The 16,101-nt window shown below is 36.7% G+C and overlaps 1 protein-coding gene across 1 annotated transcript in view; it reads left to right on the top strand.

Moving 5' to 3' along the window:
- The window catches only part of STX18 (syntaxin 18), a 132,488-nt gene that overhangs the window by 114,674 nt on the left and 1,713 nt on the right, over positions 1-16,101 (top strand). The window contains exons 7-10 of the mRNA XM_020992090.2: positions 362-450; positions 11,105-11,163; positions 12,366-12,435; positions 14,958-15,038. Coding sequence (XP_020847749.1) covers positions 362-450; positions 11,105-11,163; positions 12,366-12,435; positions 14,958-15,038 — 299 coding nt within the window. The remainder of the gene's footprint in view (positions 1-361; positions 451-11,104; positions 11,164-12,365; positions 12,436-14,957; positions 15,039-16,101) is intronic.

Here is a 16,101-nt window from a genome sequence, read left to right as displayed (position 1 = left end):
GTATATTCAGATACTCATATACATTTAATTTAAATAACCCCCTAGGAAAGATTTTTTTTATACTGTCACTTAGATCAACTAAAAAAATTATTTTTTCTCTAATAAGATTGTGATTTTTAAATTTTACACATTTTAAAAATTTAGTACATAAAAATTATGGAAGAATCATTTTGTGCATATTGTGTACCTGATATCAGCAGTCATCATAATAAATTTAAAAAATTAACCTGTAAAGTTAAATGAATTCCTATATTTTATACAGTCAAAATGAATTAACCTGCTTTCCCAGTAATTGGGTTTTTTTTTCTGCTATATACAGTATCAAATGTTTTGAGTCGATCTTTATGTATTTTCTTCGTAGATAAGAATTTGACAGAGGCACAATCTAATTTTGGACTGTGGGGAGATGGCAGAGGTGAAGATGAGTTGTCCCCAGAAGAAATACAAGTGGTAATTTTATTCTATATTTTGTCATTTATTTTTAACAAATATTTGGAAGAGAATAGAGCATTAAGTAAAAATTCTTAAACATGATTTTCCTTTTATATTGAGTAGATGAATAATAAATGTTTTAGATAAAAGCTTCTACTTGGTTTTTAAATTTTTATTGTGTGATTAGAATTAAACCTTCTCTCCCCTGAGGCATTATTATGTCATGGAGGTGACCCTAGGCTCTTGAAGGCTATACTAGTGGAACAATAGCTCCAGCAAGTCCTGTCAAGCTAGATAGGCTTTGAACTACAGGCCTGATGATCAGTCCTGTATGTGTTACTCAAAGATCAGCCTATTGATTGTGGAGAGGCTCATCACTAATGATTTGTTTATGGGGTGATGAATTTTGTGACACAGAATGCATCATGTAGCCATGTGATCTGCATTGGTAGTGGGAGAACCATATCAATGAAATCAAAGATCTTTTGTAGTATAGTGGTATAATTAAAATGGTACCCTCTGTAGGATTATTGTACTAATAATATATGACTTCTTAACAGTAAAATATTCTTCCAGTTTAAATGGTTCTTGCTGCTGTTACTTTTTAATTGATTAAATTGTCTTATATTGATAATGTGAAAAAAGAGTAAGTAATGTTTGGATAATTAAAAACCCACATATATTTATTTTAAGTGTGAATTTTAAATTCTTTTATCTCTATTCTCTGATTATTAATTAAGTTCATATCTTTTGGAAGCTTTTGCAGAACAGAAATCAATAGCACTGCCAGCAAGAGCGCAGTTTTAGGTATTGTGTTAGCTTTTTAAAAATCATGTGCCTTTTTATACCTCATTCTTGCACTGATAGAGGAAAAAATATCTCTAATTAATCTAACTGTGGTTAGGAACAGATATTTACTAGACAAAAGATTGTCAGTTGAATTAATGTCCTAAAGACTCACCAAGCACAAAAGATACAAAGGTAAATGTGATATAGCCCCTTCCCTCAAAGAGTTTACAATCTATCAAGGGAAAACAACATGTATATATACAGAGTTAGATATAAGATAATTGGGGAAGAAGGCAGTAGCCACTGTTTTCATGTAGAAGGTGGTGCTTAGGCTGAACTTTGAAGAAAGTTAATGATTCTCAGAAGCCTTGATGAGGAAAAATGCATCCCAAGCACTGAGGAAGAAGGACCATCTGGCTAGTCCATGGAATTGCAGGCAGGAAAATAATAGAATGCCAAGATTAAGAACTTGGGGAAGAGAAGAATGTTTGTGTCTTGTACAGAACTAGGAAAATTCAGAAAGAGGAGGAAGATAATGAGGTCAGTTTTGTATATGTTACAGTTGAGATGGCTGTGGGACATTGAGTTTGAAATCTTCAATCAGCAGTTTATGATGTGAGACTGACATTCAAAGGAGAGATAACTGGACATGTAGATCTGGTAAAAATCTGTATAGAGATGATAATTGCCCCTGTAAGAGCTGATAAGATCACTAAGTGAGAAAATTTTATAAAGAGAAAAAAGAAGAGAGGCTAAGACAGAGTCTTGGGCTATTCCCAAAATTAATGGGTATTGACATAGATGAAAAATAGTCTGTCTTTTCTCAGCAAAGTCTGAGGCAAGGTCCTTAGCTGAAAGGGTTGGAGGAGGGAGTTGTAGTTGTATTTATCAAGGAATCACTTATGGTCTCAACAGATTCATGGATTACATTTTGTTAAAGGAGAACTTTTAAGATGGAGTGTAGTACTATGCTTTTTTACAATCCACAACCAATAAACCCAGCAGGATCTGGCATTTTCTAAACCTTTAAGTCAGTCAGTAGGGATAGTGGGAGGAGGCAAGAGAAGGGGAAGCCTATTTGTTTCCTCCTCATTTTCATTATTGATACTCTCAATATGTGCATGGGTCATTTTCATAAAAATTTCATTGCGACAAGAAAGTTGTCATGTAGCTGTAGATAATTATTTATTTTGGCTGCCAGCTAAAGTGGTAATGTGAAAATGTCCTAGCTGAACTCACCTTCCCCAGAATAGATTTAATAAGGCACCAGATGAGATGGTGATTACTAAGAACAAAGAAAAGCATGAGTAAGTTCCTCCATATAGTCCAAGACTGTAGAAGAAAACATCCAGAAGTCTATGGGCCCTCTGAGTAAGAATATTCCAGGAGAATTGCAGGGGAGAAGAACTGGGGAGCTGGAACCTGCCTTGTTTGTTAAATGGAAAGTGAATCCCCAGCCCATCAGAGCTGCAGCAGCATTTGGGCACCCTATGAGGCTTGAAGGTACTTACTGTACTGTTGGAGGTACAGCAGGAGGCAAGGCCAGCTAGTGGTGGGTGAATAACTGGGAGGAAAGATGGCGCAACACCTAGAAAGTCAGTTCTAGGCAGCCTTCTGGGAAGCCTTAGCTTAGCACATCTCCCTCATCCAGTCAGGGCCATAGCCAGAGACAGAACCAACTTCTAGTCAGTAATTACATGTGGAGAATGGGAGAGAAATTGGGCCAAGGTCAGCATTTGTATTAGCAACCATGAGATAAGGCAGAAACTAGGGAATGCAGCTGAAGGCAGGGCCTGGTCCCAGTCATTCTGTCCAGGACAGTAGGGCAGCACCAGTGACAACCAGATGGGTAGGAACTGTGAGAGGATAGAACCCAGTTCTTCTATTAAATTTCAAGCCAGGAACTGAGGCTAGACATGTGATTAAACAGAAATTTGAATACAGTGAAGGTGAAGAGAAGTCAAAGAAGTGAACTAGAAGAGAGTAACTCCACAGTCAGTATAAGTACAACCTCAAGAAAATAAAATAATTTTTGGCTCCAAGGACTTTAAGAGTGAGAGTGTTGCAGTCTGAGAGATTTTGACCCCTCAAGAACCATAGTATAGCACAGGGTCATCTAGAATGAATTCACAGACTCAAACATTCTTTAAGTCAAGGTGGCAAAGATTTATTGTTACACTATACAGCGGGCAAGGATTCTCAAGGAACTTGTCACAGTATGCAGAGCTCCTTAGGGACTTGCAACTAACAGGAATGATGCTGAAGTTTATATAGGAAAAGTAATGGATTATGTGGCAAATATGCTAATTAGGTGATAACCTACAACCTTAGTCACAGGAGTCATTCCCTACTGGAAACCAGGGAGGGGGTTTCCTAAGGGGTGTGCTTTTGGTCTGTCATGTTTGAAACAAGATAGCTCAAGGAACTGAGGTCTATAGCTTGACCTCTGGGTTGTATATGGTAACTGTGGGCATTAGTACTTGATAGTTCTAATGGTATAAGATAGTTTTGTTCATACAAGGGAAATTCTACAGAAATCAGCTTGTTCTTGTAACAGGAAGAGATAGTTTGTCTCACTAGGCCCACTCATGAGTTATTGACAGAGATAGGGTCCTTGGGCTGGAGGAAGGCTTCCAGGGATAGTGTTTCTGAGGCCAAGGAGAAATTGGGGTCCCAGCAGAGGCACCCAAGCACTCCATCAGGAGGATAGATAGATAGAATGAGTGAGCAAGCTAGCATTTATTAAGTGCTTACTGTTTGTTAGGGTCATGTGCTAGTGATAGAAATAAAAGCGAGTAAAACAATCCCTATCTTCAAGGAACTTACATGCTAATAGGGGGAGGACAGCACATAAAGTGGTACTGGAAAGCAGGGTGGGGAGGAAGAGGACTCACATGAGGGCATGGGGAAGTGACTGCATCAAGTTATGTAGAGTACTGGGCCCTGATAAGATAAGGCAAAAAGCTCCCCTGTCAGAGCTGTTGGAGCCAGGAGCTCCATGTTTCTAAATGAAAAGTTCAGGATTCTCAATGAAAGAAAATGAAGTAAATGAAATTAGAGTTCTTAAAGAAAGATTTGGAAGCAGAATAGCTTGGAATAGAAGACAGAAAACTTTACCTAAGTAGTAGACTCAATAATGAAAAAATAGAGCAAATGGAACAAAACTCGATGATTCAGTTAGACAACAAATATTAGAATAGAATCAAAAGACTAAAAAGTTTGAAGAACATATATCTACCATCAAAAACAACTGACCTGAAAATTAGATTGAAAGGTGGTAATTTTAGCATCACTGGACTCCCTGAAAACTATAACCAAATTTTAAAAAATGGATGCCATAATTCAAGAAATCATAAAAGGAAACTGCCCGGATTTGTTAGAAATAGAGGGAAAGTGAAAATAAGAAGAACCCACCAGTTTTCCAATAGAAACACCAAATTAAAACACAAGAACTTCATAGCCAAACTCTAGAGCTTTCAGTTCCAAGAAAAAATACTGCAAGCAGTCAGAAGGAGTTCAAGTAACAAGCAGTCAGAATCACTCAAGACTATGCCACAGCAACCTTGAAAAAGAGGAAATCATGGAATATATTTCAGAAGGCTAAAGAAAAATATTTAAAATCAAGAATAATTTATCCAGACACATTGATTATAATTCTACAGGAGAAAATGGACCTTTATTAAAATAGAGACCATTCAAACATTCCTAATGAAAATACCAGAGTTGGGTATAATCTTTGAAATGCAAAAAGACAAAAGAAACCTAGAAAGGTAAATACATTTGAAGAAATGGAAGGGGCTAATGATGACCACATGTTCATATTCTAATAAGAATCTCATTCTTTTTGAGCATCATTTAAGAAGTCAGAAAAGAAATATGCACATAGGGTGTCGTTTTGTTCTGTTTTGTTTGTTTTAATAGAGGAAATAAAAGAGAGGGGGAAAGGAATATACTAGGGAATTGATGAGGCTTTTGGGAAAGAAATTTACTATTTCTCATAATTGAGATGTGCCAGAAGAATATTCCAACACAGAGGAAGTGAAAGTAGATATCTCATGAACTCTTCACTCTTATCTGCACTGTGCAAAGGAAGGGTGAATGCATACAGAGAAGCTGATATAGAAATATATTCAGTTAAACAGGAAAGTAGGTAGGGATAAGCAGAGGGTTGTTTAAGAAAAAGGATAGAGTTAGGGATGGAGTAGTCACAACACAAACCAGCTTTAGAGAGCAAATTATAAAGGGGGTTATTTTCAAAAGGTTCTTTTTCAAATTACAAATGTTTTTTAAAAGATTATTCTGCTCCCACTATGTCCCTCTCCCCAAGTGAGCAAATTATAAAACAAAAATATATACCTCAAGATGTAGCCCATAGTCTGGCAAAAACATTCTTGGAAGTTATTATTTGCAGTCTTCATTCAACTAGAACACTAACTATGGGAAGAAGAGTGTGTTGAAGAATATGGCTGGAAAGCTAGAAATTAGGTGTCACTATAAAATAACACTGTTGATTTTCTTAGGGGGCTAATGATCAGACTTTGCCAGTGGAGGGAAGAAAGTTATCTTATTTGTCTGGTTTACTTGATTACCAGATTACCTGGCTAACTTGCCATGTTTTGACTAAATTCATACTGTTCTTTCTAATCCCAGGTAGACTCCAGAGAAAACCATTCTGGTTTCAGAAACTAGCAAACCACTTTTAGCCTTCTAGGAAATTTTTTTTTTAACCATCATGCTGGGGTACATAAGTAGAATCAATCAAACAACAACCATTTATTAAGTGCTTCTTATGAGCCACATACTGTGCTAAGTGTTGGGGATATAAACAGACAAACAAACACACAGCCCCTGCCCCTAGGGAGCTTCCATTCTAACAGGGGAGAGGCATATATGTCACCTTAGAAGACAAGGCTCTAGCAGCTGTGGGACCATTAAGTACTTTCTACAGGACACACTGTGCTGAGAGTTGGGGGTAAAGAAGCAGAGCTTTCCAGACATAATTGACAGCCAGTGAAAAATTAGGGAAGCAGGAGAGTGAGTATCTTGTGTGAGAATGAAGCAAAGCAGTCAGTGTAGCTGCACCAGCAGGGAGTGAAGGAAGACTGGAAGGAAAAGGAAGGGCCAGGTTATGAAGATCATTCAGTGCCAAGCATCGTTGTGTTTGAGGCTAGCGGTAAAAGGAGTCCTTAGAGTATATTGAATAATGAGGTGACGTGATCAGACCTGTGCTTTTGGAAAATCACTTTGGGATCTGATTGGTCAGATAGAGTGATTGATACTGGTTCTTTGTATCCAGCATGATAATTTAACTAAATGCATAAGAAATTTTTTTTACAATAATACGTATGTGTACATCAGTGGTATTTAATTTGTTTACAGTACCTTGAGCTTAAAAAAACCAAACACATCCCTTAAATGGACAGGAAGGAATATGGTGATATTTTAATTAAGTTCAGTTCAATAAGTTATATGTTAGGACCAATGCTACACTGTCTTCAAGGAGTTTATAACCTAATTAGGCATGGAAACTTTGTGCAGAAATAACTACAAAGCAGCATGTGATAAGCACAAAAAATAGAGCCAAAGTACTATGAAGAAAAGGGAAAAAATCATTTTACAGCCAGAGGGTCAAAGAAGACTTCATAGAGAAGGTGGCAAATGTGTTAGACCTTCATTAGGCAGTGATGGCGGAGGGCAGTCCATTCCAGACAAGACTTATATTTGGGGGGGGGGGGACACAATTGAATAAAGCCTAGAAACAGCCTGATGTAGATTAGTTCTAGTAATGTGAGTTGATTTGATGTGGTGGGTTCAACCTCTCCTCTGCCCTCTAAGTGATTATTTGAAAACAACAGGACTTTCTTATACTTTTATGGACTTATTGAAAATATTTTGGCTTTAAGCTATAAGGCAGAAATGTTCGGCACTTTTATGACAGGCTATTTAATGTTCCTTTAACTTCTTCCTTAATTAGGAATACTAGCGAAGTACCATATCTTATAGTCTGGCTAAGCAGAACTTTATTTAAAAAACTCAACCCTGGAAATGAAAAGTAAGAAATATTGTATAAGTTGCATTATTGGTTTTAAATTGGAATGTGTTATAACAAACTGTGCCTATAATTCACAATCAGTGTTTCCAGATTCTTCCTTGGGGTAATATAATGAATTAAGCCCTACAACAGCAATTTAATTCATTATGTCACCCATAGGAGGGATCATTACATAGTCCAAAATGGTTGCAGGCTATTGTATGATTTGCACAGTAAATTTCAGCTTATTACCCACAGTAAAGGTATATTAATGGTCTAGAGTTAGCACAAGCATATGTCTTGTGGTTGAGTGGAACAAAATTGTTTTCTGATGTTATTAGTAGTGAAAATGGCTGATTTTCCTAAACTTTTCATTTCATTTGTCTGAGTGAAACCACATCTCTTCATTGATGGATTAGGACAATTAAAAAAGCACAAATGTTATTTTTTATTCATTAAATTTAGGATAAACAGTATATAATTTGTCACATTGTTCTATCTCTTCTCAACTTTTATTCAGCTGAATTTTTCTCATAGCCTATTATCTGGCAACCTAAATAATTCATCATTTTAAACAGCAGAGATATTAAGCAACAGGAGCTGTTGGACAAAGGAGGAGGGGGTCCTCCAGCTTAAGACTTAATCCAAAGATGGGGGACAGAATTTTTTCCTTAACTGAGAAGGGATTTAATTAGAAAATGTTTTCTTTAATAATGTATTCTCAAAGTATGGTTTTGGTCTTTAAATTAGACTGTGAGCCTTTTAACATATTAATAGAGGGTCTTCCTTCAATAGTGGATATTCATGAAAATGCAGCTTTGTCCTAAATGGAGAGACCCCATGTGAGAGTGTGCCAACCAGCACTGTTTTGCGACAATATCATTAATACGATATAACCAAACTGATTGTATTGTCATTTGGCCAGTTTCACATTTAGAACTTTGTGCTTACAGTTAACTGCCCCCAGTCATGTCATTTTATCTAAAAATCATTTCACCTAACATTGTGCTTTCTTGGAAGAAATGAACGATATTAGGTGGGGCATTTCTGTAGTTCTAGGATCAAAATACCAAAACTGCTACATGGAGACCTAAGACAGGAATTATGTTGCGCCCCCCCCCCAAAAAAAAAGGGCTGTAAAATGAAGAGATTAGACTAGATGGCTTTTGAGGTGCCATGCTTCCGTAACAAGTGAGGGGGAATGCTTAGGCATTACAACCTGGCTTTGAGATTGCTTGAAAAGACCCTGGTTAACAGCAGACCAGCGTGTCAGCAGCAAACATAAAAAAGTTAAGAGTTCTGCACAGTCACCCACGTGGTAGTTTATAACCTCAGCCAGCCAGCAGATACCTAGCCCAAGTCAGATTGGGTATGTGCATTCGTCTTTGAACCACTTTTGTTAATCAGGACTGCTGTTATTCATTAGCTTCTACTTCCAAAGGCATTGGGCTCAAAAAAAAAATTCTGTCTTAGATTAGATTATGGTCTTGGAGATGAATGAGTTAATACAGTGACCACTGTTTGAAAAGTGGCAATCAGGGTATGCAGGGGACCACTTTAATGATTCCCCATACTGACTAATCATTGCCAGCAGCCATTTGGTTATTGAAACCAGCCAAATTAAAGTAACACTCATTCACATTTATAGAGTACTCTACAGTTTACAAAGCACTTTCCTCACCACAACACTGAGAGAGCTGCATGGTCTAAATATATTAAACCCATTTGACCAATAAAGAAACTAGACTCAGTGAAATCAAAGGACTTGCTCATGAATACAGAGCTATATGAATGAGAAATTATTTGAGAAAGGGAGGATTGGCCTTTTCTCCCTCCACCCCACATCACTAGCTCTTTTCTTCTGAGATTACTTTCCATTTGCATTGTATCTTGTATGTTCAAATTGTCTCCCTCATTAACATGTGAACTCCTTCAGGGAGACCATGTTTTTGCTTTTCATGTATTTCTAGCCTCAGCACGGTGCCTGGTACACATAGTGAGCACTTAATAAATGCTTGGTGGGTGACTGATTGACTTGGAGGCTGGTAGATGATCTATGCCAAGTAATATAGGTAGTAGCAAGGAATACACCCTCAGTGTCTCCTTCTCCTCCTCCCCTTCCTGATCCAGAAAAAGAGCACCCAGTCATTGAAGAGGGTGGTCAGGGATATAATGTCTTCCAGAAGAAACCAGGTTTCCTTGATGGCCAAAAGATGAAAGAAGTGTGAGGCGAAGAGGTGTGAGATGAAGGAAATGTTGTTAACAGTACACTGGAGATTCCAGAGGGCACAGTGGGTTGGAAGGGCAGAGGATAAGAACAATAGAATCATAGGACTGAGATGGATTGTGATATCAGTAATAATTATAGTAGTGGTAGTTGATATTTATACGAGATTTACAAAGTACTTTATATTCATTCTTTTCATTTGATGCTCACAACTCAGTGAAGTCAGCAGTAGAGGTAGTAGCCTTATTTTATGATGAAGAAGCTAAGACTCAGCAAGTTGAAGTGATTTGTCCATGGTCACACAGCTAATCAGTGTCACAGATAGAATTCAAACCCAGTTCCTCCTAATTCCAAGTCTAGTGTTCTTTTCACTAAACTACCCTGCCTCTCAGTGAAAGACAATAGGGCATGATATTTTCACTTCAGTATGTCAATGCTGAATCACAGGAGTAAGATATGTTGAGTGTTTGCTTGCCATGGAATAAGGGAAGAGAATCAGTCAGTTTGGGGCTCCAACCATCTCATCCTTCGTGGTAACTGAGTATAGCATTAATGTAGTCAACTTCCAAGGTTGGTCATTCCAAACCCTGAGAGTTCTTTCAGCACTGGTATTTTGAACCCTTGACTCCCTTGTATCACTGATCATGCCCTGCCAAGCCTCAGCCCTGGATCACTCTCACCATCTTTTACTTTCACTCCTACACAGAAGCTGCTAAAACAAGTTGAAGAAAATTACAAAACTTGTACTGACTGGGTCCACTGCAAATTTATGTTACATAACTTCAACTGAGCTCTAACTGTTGCAAGGCCTCATGCTTGGGGTAGACATCCCCCCATCTCACCAATAGGTTTGAGCCCTCTTGGTTATCCCCAATCTGGTTTAGTCTATCAGCTGAGTAGGTTTATCAGGTGTAGCCTTTGTGCATACTACAGCTTCCTGTAGCCTCTCTCATCTTGGGGACTTACAGTCAACAATGGAACTTAGAGTCCTGACACCTGCACTAATACAGTTGCTAAAATACAGAATACATGAATATTGCTAAGAACTTGTGACTTTATCATAGTGGAGAACTCCCTTCACCAGAGAAGATTGAAATTCTGTCTAGAAGTTAAAAGGTCAACCCTAGGGAGTTGCTTGAGGCAAACAGGTTGAGTGGATTGTTCAGGGTCCTATAGCTAGTAAATGTCAGAGTTAACCCATTTCTTATTCCAAGCCCATACACTACTCAGTGCAACCTCAGTCCAGATTCGTTTATAATTACATAACAAAATACTGTGTGAATCTAAGAGGGAAGTTCACTAGTGACCAAGAGTGTCAGGGAAGACTTCATGGAGGGAGTAGCATTGGAGTGGGGCTTCATTTTAAATTAAGAGGGAAAAGATGAGCATTGTGGGGTTTTTTCCCCCCTTTTTTTTGTCATCAAACTACAAAAACTTCTAAACTTACACTGATTTTTTTCAAGCAGTTGTATCCCTTAGGTACAGTATCCCTTCTCTAAATGTGAAAATGACTACTGAAATACTGATCTGATTTTTCAGTGTGTGTGTCACACTATCCTCTTGTTTCATCTGTACTTGAATAGAAATCAATATGATGCCATCCATACACTGTATTTCCTTTCCAGTTTGAACAAGAAAATCAGAGACTTGTTGGTGAAATGAACAGCTTATTTGATGAAGTGAGGTATGTTTTTCATTTGTCAATGAAAACTTATGTATTTTTCCAAAATATACTTTGAACTTTTCTTAGCAAGTTTAGCATGTATATTCATTGTGACACTTTGATGGGGAAATATACATAATATCATAGAGAAAAGGAATATAATGATCCAGGATTTGGACCTTCTAAGTAGCCAGCTGAGCATTTAAAAGCAGAATGCTAATAGAGTATTTGAGAAATTGTTGTTGTTATTTTTAATAGCAACAGCGACAACAATAACGATGGTGATGCAATATTGACTCTCCAAGGCTTCCTTTTGGCATGAAGGTCGTACTGAGCTAACAAGGCTTTGAGTACAGACCCAGTGATAGACTCTATGCATTTCACCCAAGGACCAGCCTGCCTTAATACAAGAAGACTCATGATCAGAAGGTTGCTTACCGTGGAATAGATACGCTTCTTTTCAGTCTTGGCAACTTGTGCAGACAGGTATTTTCTTCCTTGGAGGAGGGAATACTGACAATAAACCACAGATGCTTCAAATAACAAATATGGCGTCTAGGGAACCTTTGCACTGTGTGGTTTGGAATTTTCCCGCCATAACTCTTTTAGTGTTAGGCAAACATGTGGAAGGTAAAATTGAGTATGTATTTTGCAAAACACATATAATATAAAAGTTGGTATCTACCCCTCATACTTTTAAGAATCTGTCTTTTGTAGGTATCAGATGACAAACATAGTTCACTGCTGGGCCCATACTCAAAGTCCTTCTAACAAATTTTGGAATTCTGTAGCTAATTTAAATATGTGTTCTTACATTACTTCATAGATGTCCATGCAATGGAAAGAATATTTGTATATTCCATCTCCTTTTTTTGATAAATGCCAGTTTAATCATTAGATCAGCATAGATTGCCACAGATAGGGAAAACTAGCTAAAGAGTTTAAAAAAAATTAAAGCTAAAGCCATACTTAAAATTAATCTTCTCCACCATCCTCTCCATTTAGTTAACTGTTTTGAGTTTCTCCAACATACCTCCACCATCACATTGGAAAGACTTTTTCTTTGGGGGCCACTAAAAATCCATAATTTCTGGCAAAGTTGTCACGTTTAGTCCTACTGTGGGATTTGAACTCTTAACTCTGAAATTTTGTATCTTTCATGATATATAGATCAAGTTGTAGTTGACATAAAATATATTAAATCCTTTCTTGTTTTTATGAAGGCAAATTGAGGGAAAAGTGGTTGAAATTTCCAGACTTCAAGAGATATTCACAGAAAAGGTTTTGCAACAGGTAAAGTTGGAATGTATTTATCATGAATGACTTAACATTTCTTAATCACATTATTTTTCTGATATTGCCAGATACTGTTATTATAACATTCTAAACAGTGTTCTTTTATAGTATAACTAATACATTATGATTAATCCATTATAAGCAAGCCTTTCCATAAAGGCATGAAACCCTTCTGTAATGTCCTCTGCACAATCACTCAAGGTACAAAACAAATCAGATAGTTGGTCATGAGCCAGATGAGTGATTGAACCCCAGCAACTTTAGCTCCATTGATTGTCAGTCTGCTTACTGTCCCTATGTTCAGCGGTATTCTCAAGGGACAAAACAGCCCCCATTTCCATTCTCACCTAACATTGTGTTTTGGCAGAACAGATTAACAACATTAAGTGGGAATAAGCCTGTAGTATTAATAAGTAAAGCACATTGAAGGTAAAGTGCTAGGTATAATTCTCCTGAAGGAGCATGTGATTAAAATAAGATAGTTAACAAAATAAAAATGAATCTAGAAACCTAACGGCTGAGTATGGGAATTTGATAGAACCTAAATTAATAAGTCTGGCTCCCCCCTAAAACTGTGTAGTGCTTAATAATGCAAAGGGTGTAGATAAGAAATGTCATTGTTTTCTGTTAGAGTGATTTATACTTTATGTTGCCTACTACATAACTGAAATTTTGAGGTTCCCTCAAAAAAAGACAGCTGATAAATATTTTGTTTTGTTTGGAAAATCTTACCTGATAAATCTGCCATGTCCCTCTTAATTTTTAAAAACTAATGATGCTTAAGAGAAAAATGTCTTTTCTCTTACTTGTTAGGGTAGGCAACTTTGACATAAGAAATTTTAACTAAACAATTTACTTTCCTTAAACCACATGGCAATAATGAACCAGTTCTTAAATTTCATTCATTAAATCCAGAAACAAATTGGGTTTTCACTTTCACCAAACATTATTTTTAATAATGTTTTAAAGTATTGTCCATTCATATATATGATAAGGTTAATATCAGAAAATTAATAGTGATTGCCCTTGTGTAGAATATACAGTTGTAGATATCAATCCAGATTTGTGGTGCAGTCAGAAATTTACTTTTTTATTGTGGAAAAACAGATCTGTTACATGTCTGTAGTGTAAAAAATAATGTGCACGATCACTTTATTAGAAGAGCTAATAAATACTCCAGGCACTGGGTACTGACACAGGTACATGTCTTTCCAACTGATACCTCTCATATATAATCATTGCTGCTATTAACTTGTGCATTATAAAAGTGTACCCAGTTTGGGTTGAATTACAGAAAAGGCATGCACTAACTGATTAAAGGTCATAATTAGTGAAAAGTCTTAATTACAGAATATCTTCAAGTACATTTTGTAACCCCAGTCATTAAATGAACAGTGAAAGTTAACACATGGATTCACTGTATGAGAATGGTGGTGCCGAAGCATTCAGAAGTTTGTTCACCTATGTAGGCTAAAAATTGCTTCAAAAATATTTGCTTAGCAATTCTTTTTTCATAGCTAATGTACAAGTAATTGCAACCTTATTCATCTCTAAGTTGTCACAACTTCTTTATTAAGGAAATAATCATTTTGCCATGTATGAATTTTGGTCTGACATTTTTTTTTCAGACAAGACAGTTGTATTCTCCTGAAGTTTGTTCATAATAGTTGTCAGTTGTATGCTCATTTTCTTCAATTTGCCTTTTCCTTTAAAATTCTCTTATATCGCCTGTTGTGGTGATCCTTATAAGTTTGGGAGAAATTTTTTTTTAATAGAGTATTTAATGCAGTGCTCTGGGCACAGGAGGTACTTCTTAGGTGTTTGCAGAATTGAAATTGATCACTGCATATAGAGTTTCTATATCCTGCCTTTGTTTCTGAGACTCAGAGCAAATATCTGCCCTGGTTTATCTATATGGTGAGGATATTAATATTGATTGATCTCATAGGAATGCTAAACTTCTAGTAACTAATTAGCTTTTGCTTTAAGGTTCTCTTAAGAACCATAATTAGAAGGTTAAAGCAATAACAGGTATTGATGCTGTTCTTAAGAATGTGTAATACATTCGTTGTAATTACACGGCTAATATTTGTACTCTCTCACACTGAATGTTAGCAGTACCATACAATCTCAAAGCTGGAAGAGACCTCAAATGAGAGAATGTATGTAAACATCATCTCTACTGTTTTTGAAGGAAGAGAGACAAGCAGACTTATAAAAAATATGTTGATGTAGGAGAGGAGAAAACCTGTTAGCCAAAAATCTTATTGTGCGGTCCTAAGAGTGACGTCTGACACATCACCTTTTGTTCATTTTTTCCAAGTATATTAATGATGAATTGACTTTTTAAAAATTATTTGAAAACATCTTGTATTCTAATTTGGGGTTTGGGTTTTTAGCCATTGCATGCTTGTAATATAGAGACTAGAATAGAATATTGAATTCACTTTTTTTTCCCCCTAAATCCACATTTATATTTTAGGTTAAAAATGCACTTATCTAACATTTTTCTGTAATAGGAAACTGAGATCGACAACATTCACCAGCTAGTTGTTGGTGCAACAGAGAATATCAAGGAAGGTAATGAAGACATAAGGGAGGTAGGTAAATATTCTAAAGAATTCTGTGGATAAATATCCTGACATCTAGTTTTGGATGGGTCTTTGCACTAATTACCACTGGTGTCCTAAATATTCAGCTGTCCTCATTGGGAGGAGACTAGAGATAGCCTAGATAATAATTATTCATCTTAATACCAGGTATTGATATTGAGAATTCAGTTGTGGGACCCAAAGTGATGTACCTTGTTCACATCCAGATACTTAACTCTGGGTATGTGATTAGATCTATGTTCCCCACTTGGTGTATGCTGGATTCTGTGGATCCCTCTAAATAACAAGAAACCCGAGAAAAGATACTCTTGAGAGGGGCCACCCTAACCTAGTACCATAGCCTAACTAGAGTTTGTGCTTGAAATGCATGGCCATGTTCGTGGTCTGTTGTTGGAAACATCAAGCTCCTCAGTTAAGTCAAACCTGATTTTCAAACCTTGCCTTATATGATCAGTATTTCAGTTTTCTGAGGGGCTCTTTATTTACTTCTAGCTCTTGCCAAATATTTGCTACTCTGAAATTTACTTTGATGACATTTTATTTTTGTTTTCCAATGCAAGTGTTCATGAGTCAAGCTTCATGGGCATCTGCTGAAGTGCTGCAGAAGTTTTGTAGTAAGATTTCTCAAAGTTGACTCTTAGCATTGGTGGGGTTTTTTTTGTTGTTGTGGTGGTTTGTTTGTTTCCCGGTAGTAAGGGTATTGTACTTTAGTCCAAATAAATATGTCTTCTGATTTCATTTAAACATGTGTCTTGCCTTTATTTAGTAATTAAATTTACTATTTAAAGGAAACATGTACCAAACTACATATCATTGTTAGCATGGTAATGGGAGAACATTTGAGATTGCCAGGCAACAATCAGAAGCAAATGGATTTGGAGTCAGAAGAGCTGGATTTAAATCCTGGTTAGCTTTTTTTGATGTGTAATCCTGGTTAAGTTACTTTGTCTACCTAAGCCCTAGTTTTGTTGATTGCAAAATGAGGGTGTTGGGACTAGAGGATTCTAAGGCTTACTTTCTGTTTTAGATTTTATGATATCATCCGTGGAGA

Source organism: Phascolarctos cinereus, unplaced genomic scaffold, assembly GCF_003287225.1.
Source record: "Phascolarctos cinereus isolate Bilbo 61053 unplaced genomic scaffold, phaCin_HiC Scaffold_9;HRSCAF=440, whole genome shotgun sequence".
NCBI classification, from domain to species: Eukaryota; Metazoa; Chordata; class Mammalia; order Diprotodontia; family Phascolarctidae; genus Phascolarctos; species Phascolarctos cinereus.
This window is presented reverse-complemented; position numbering and strand designations above follow the sequence as displayed.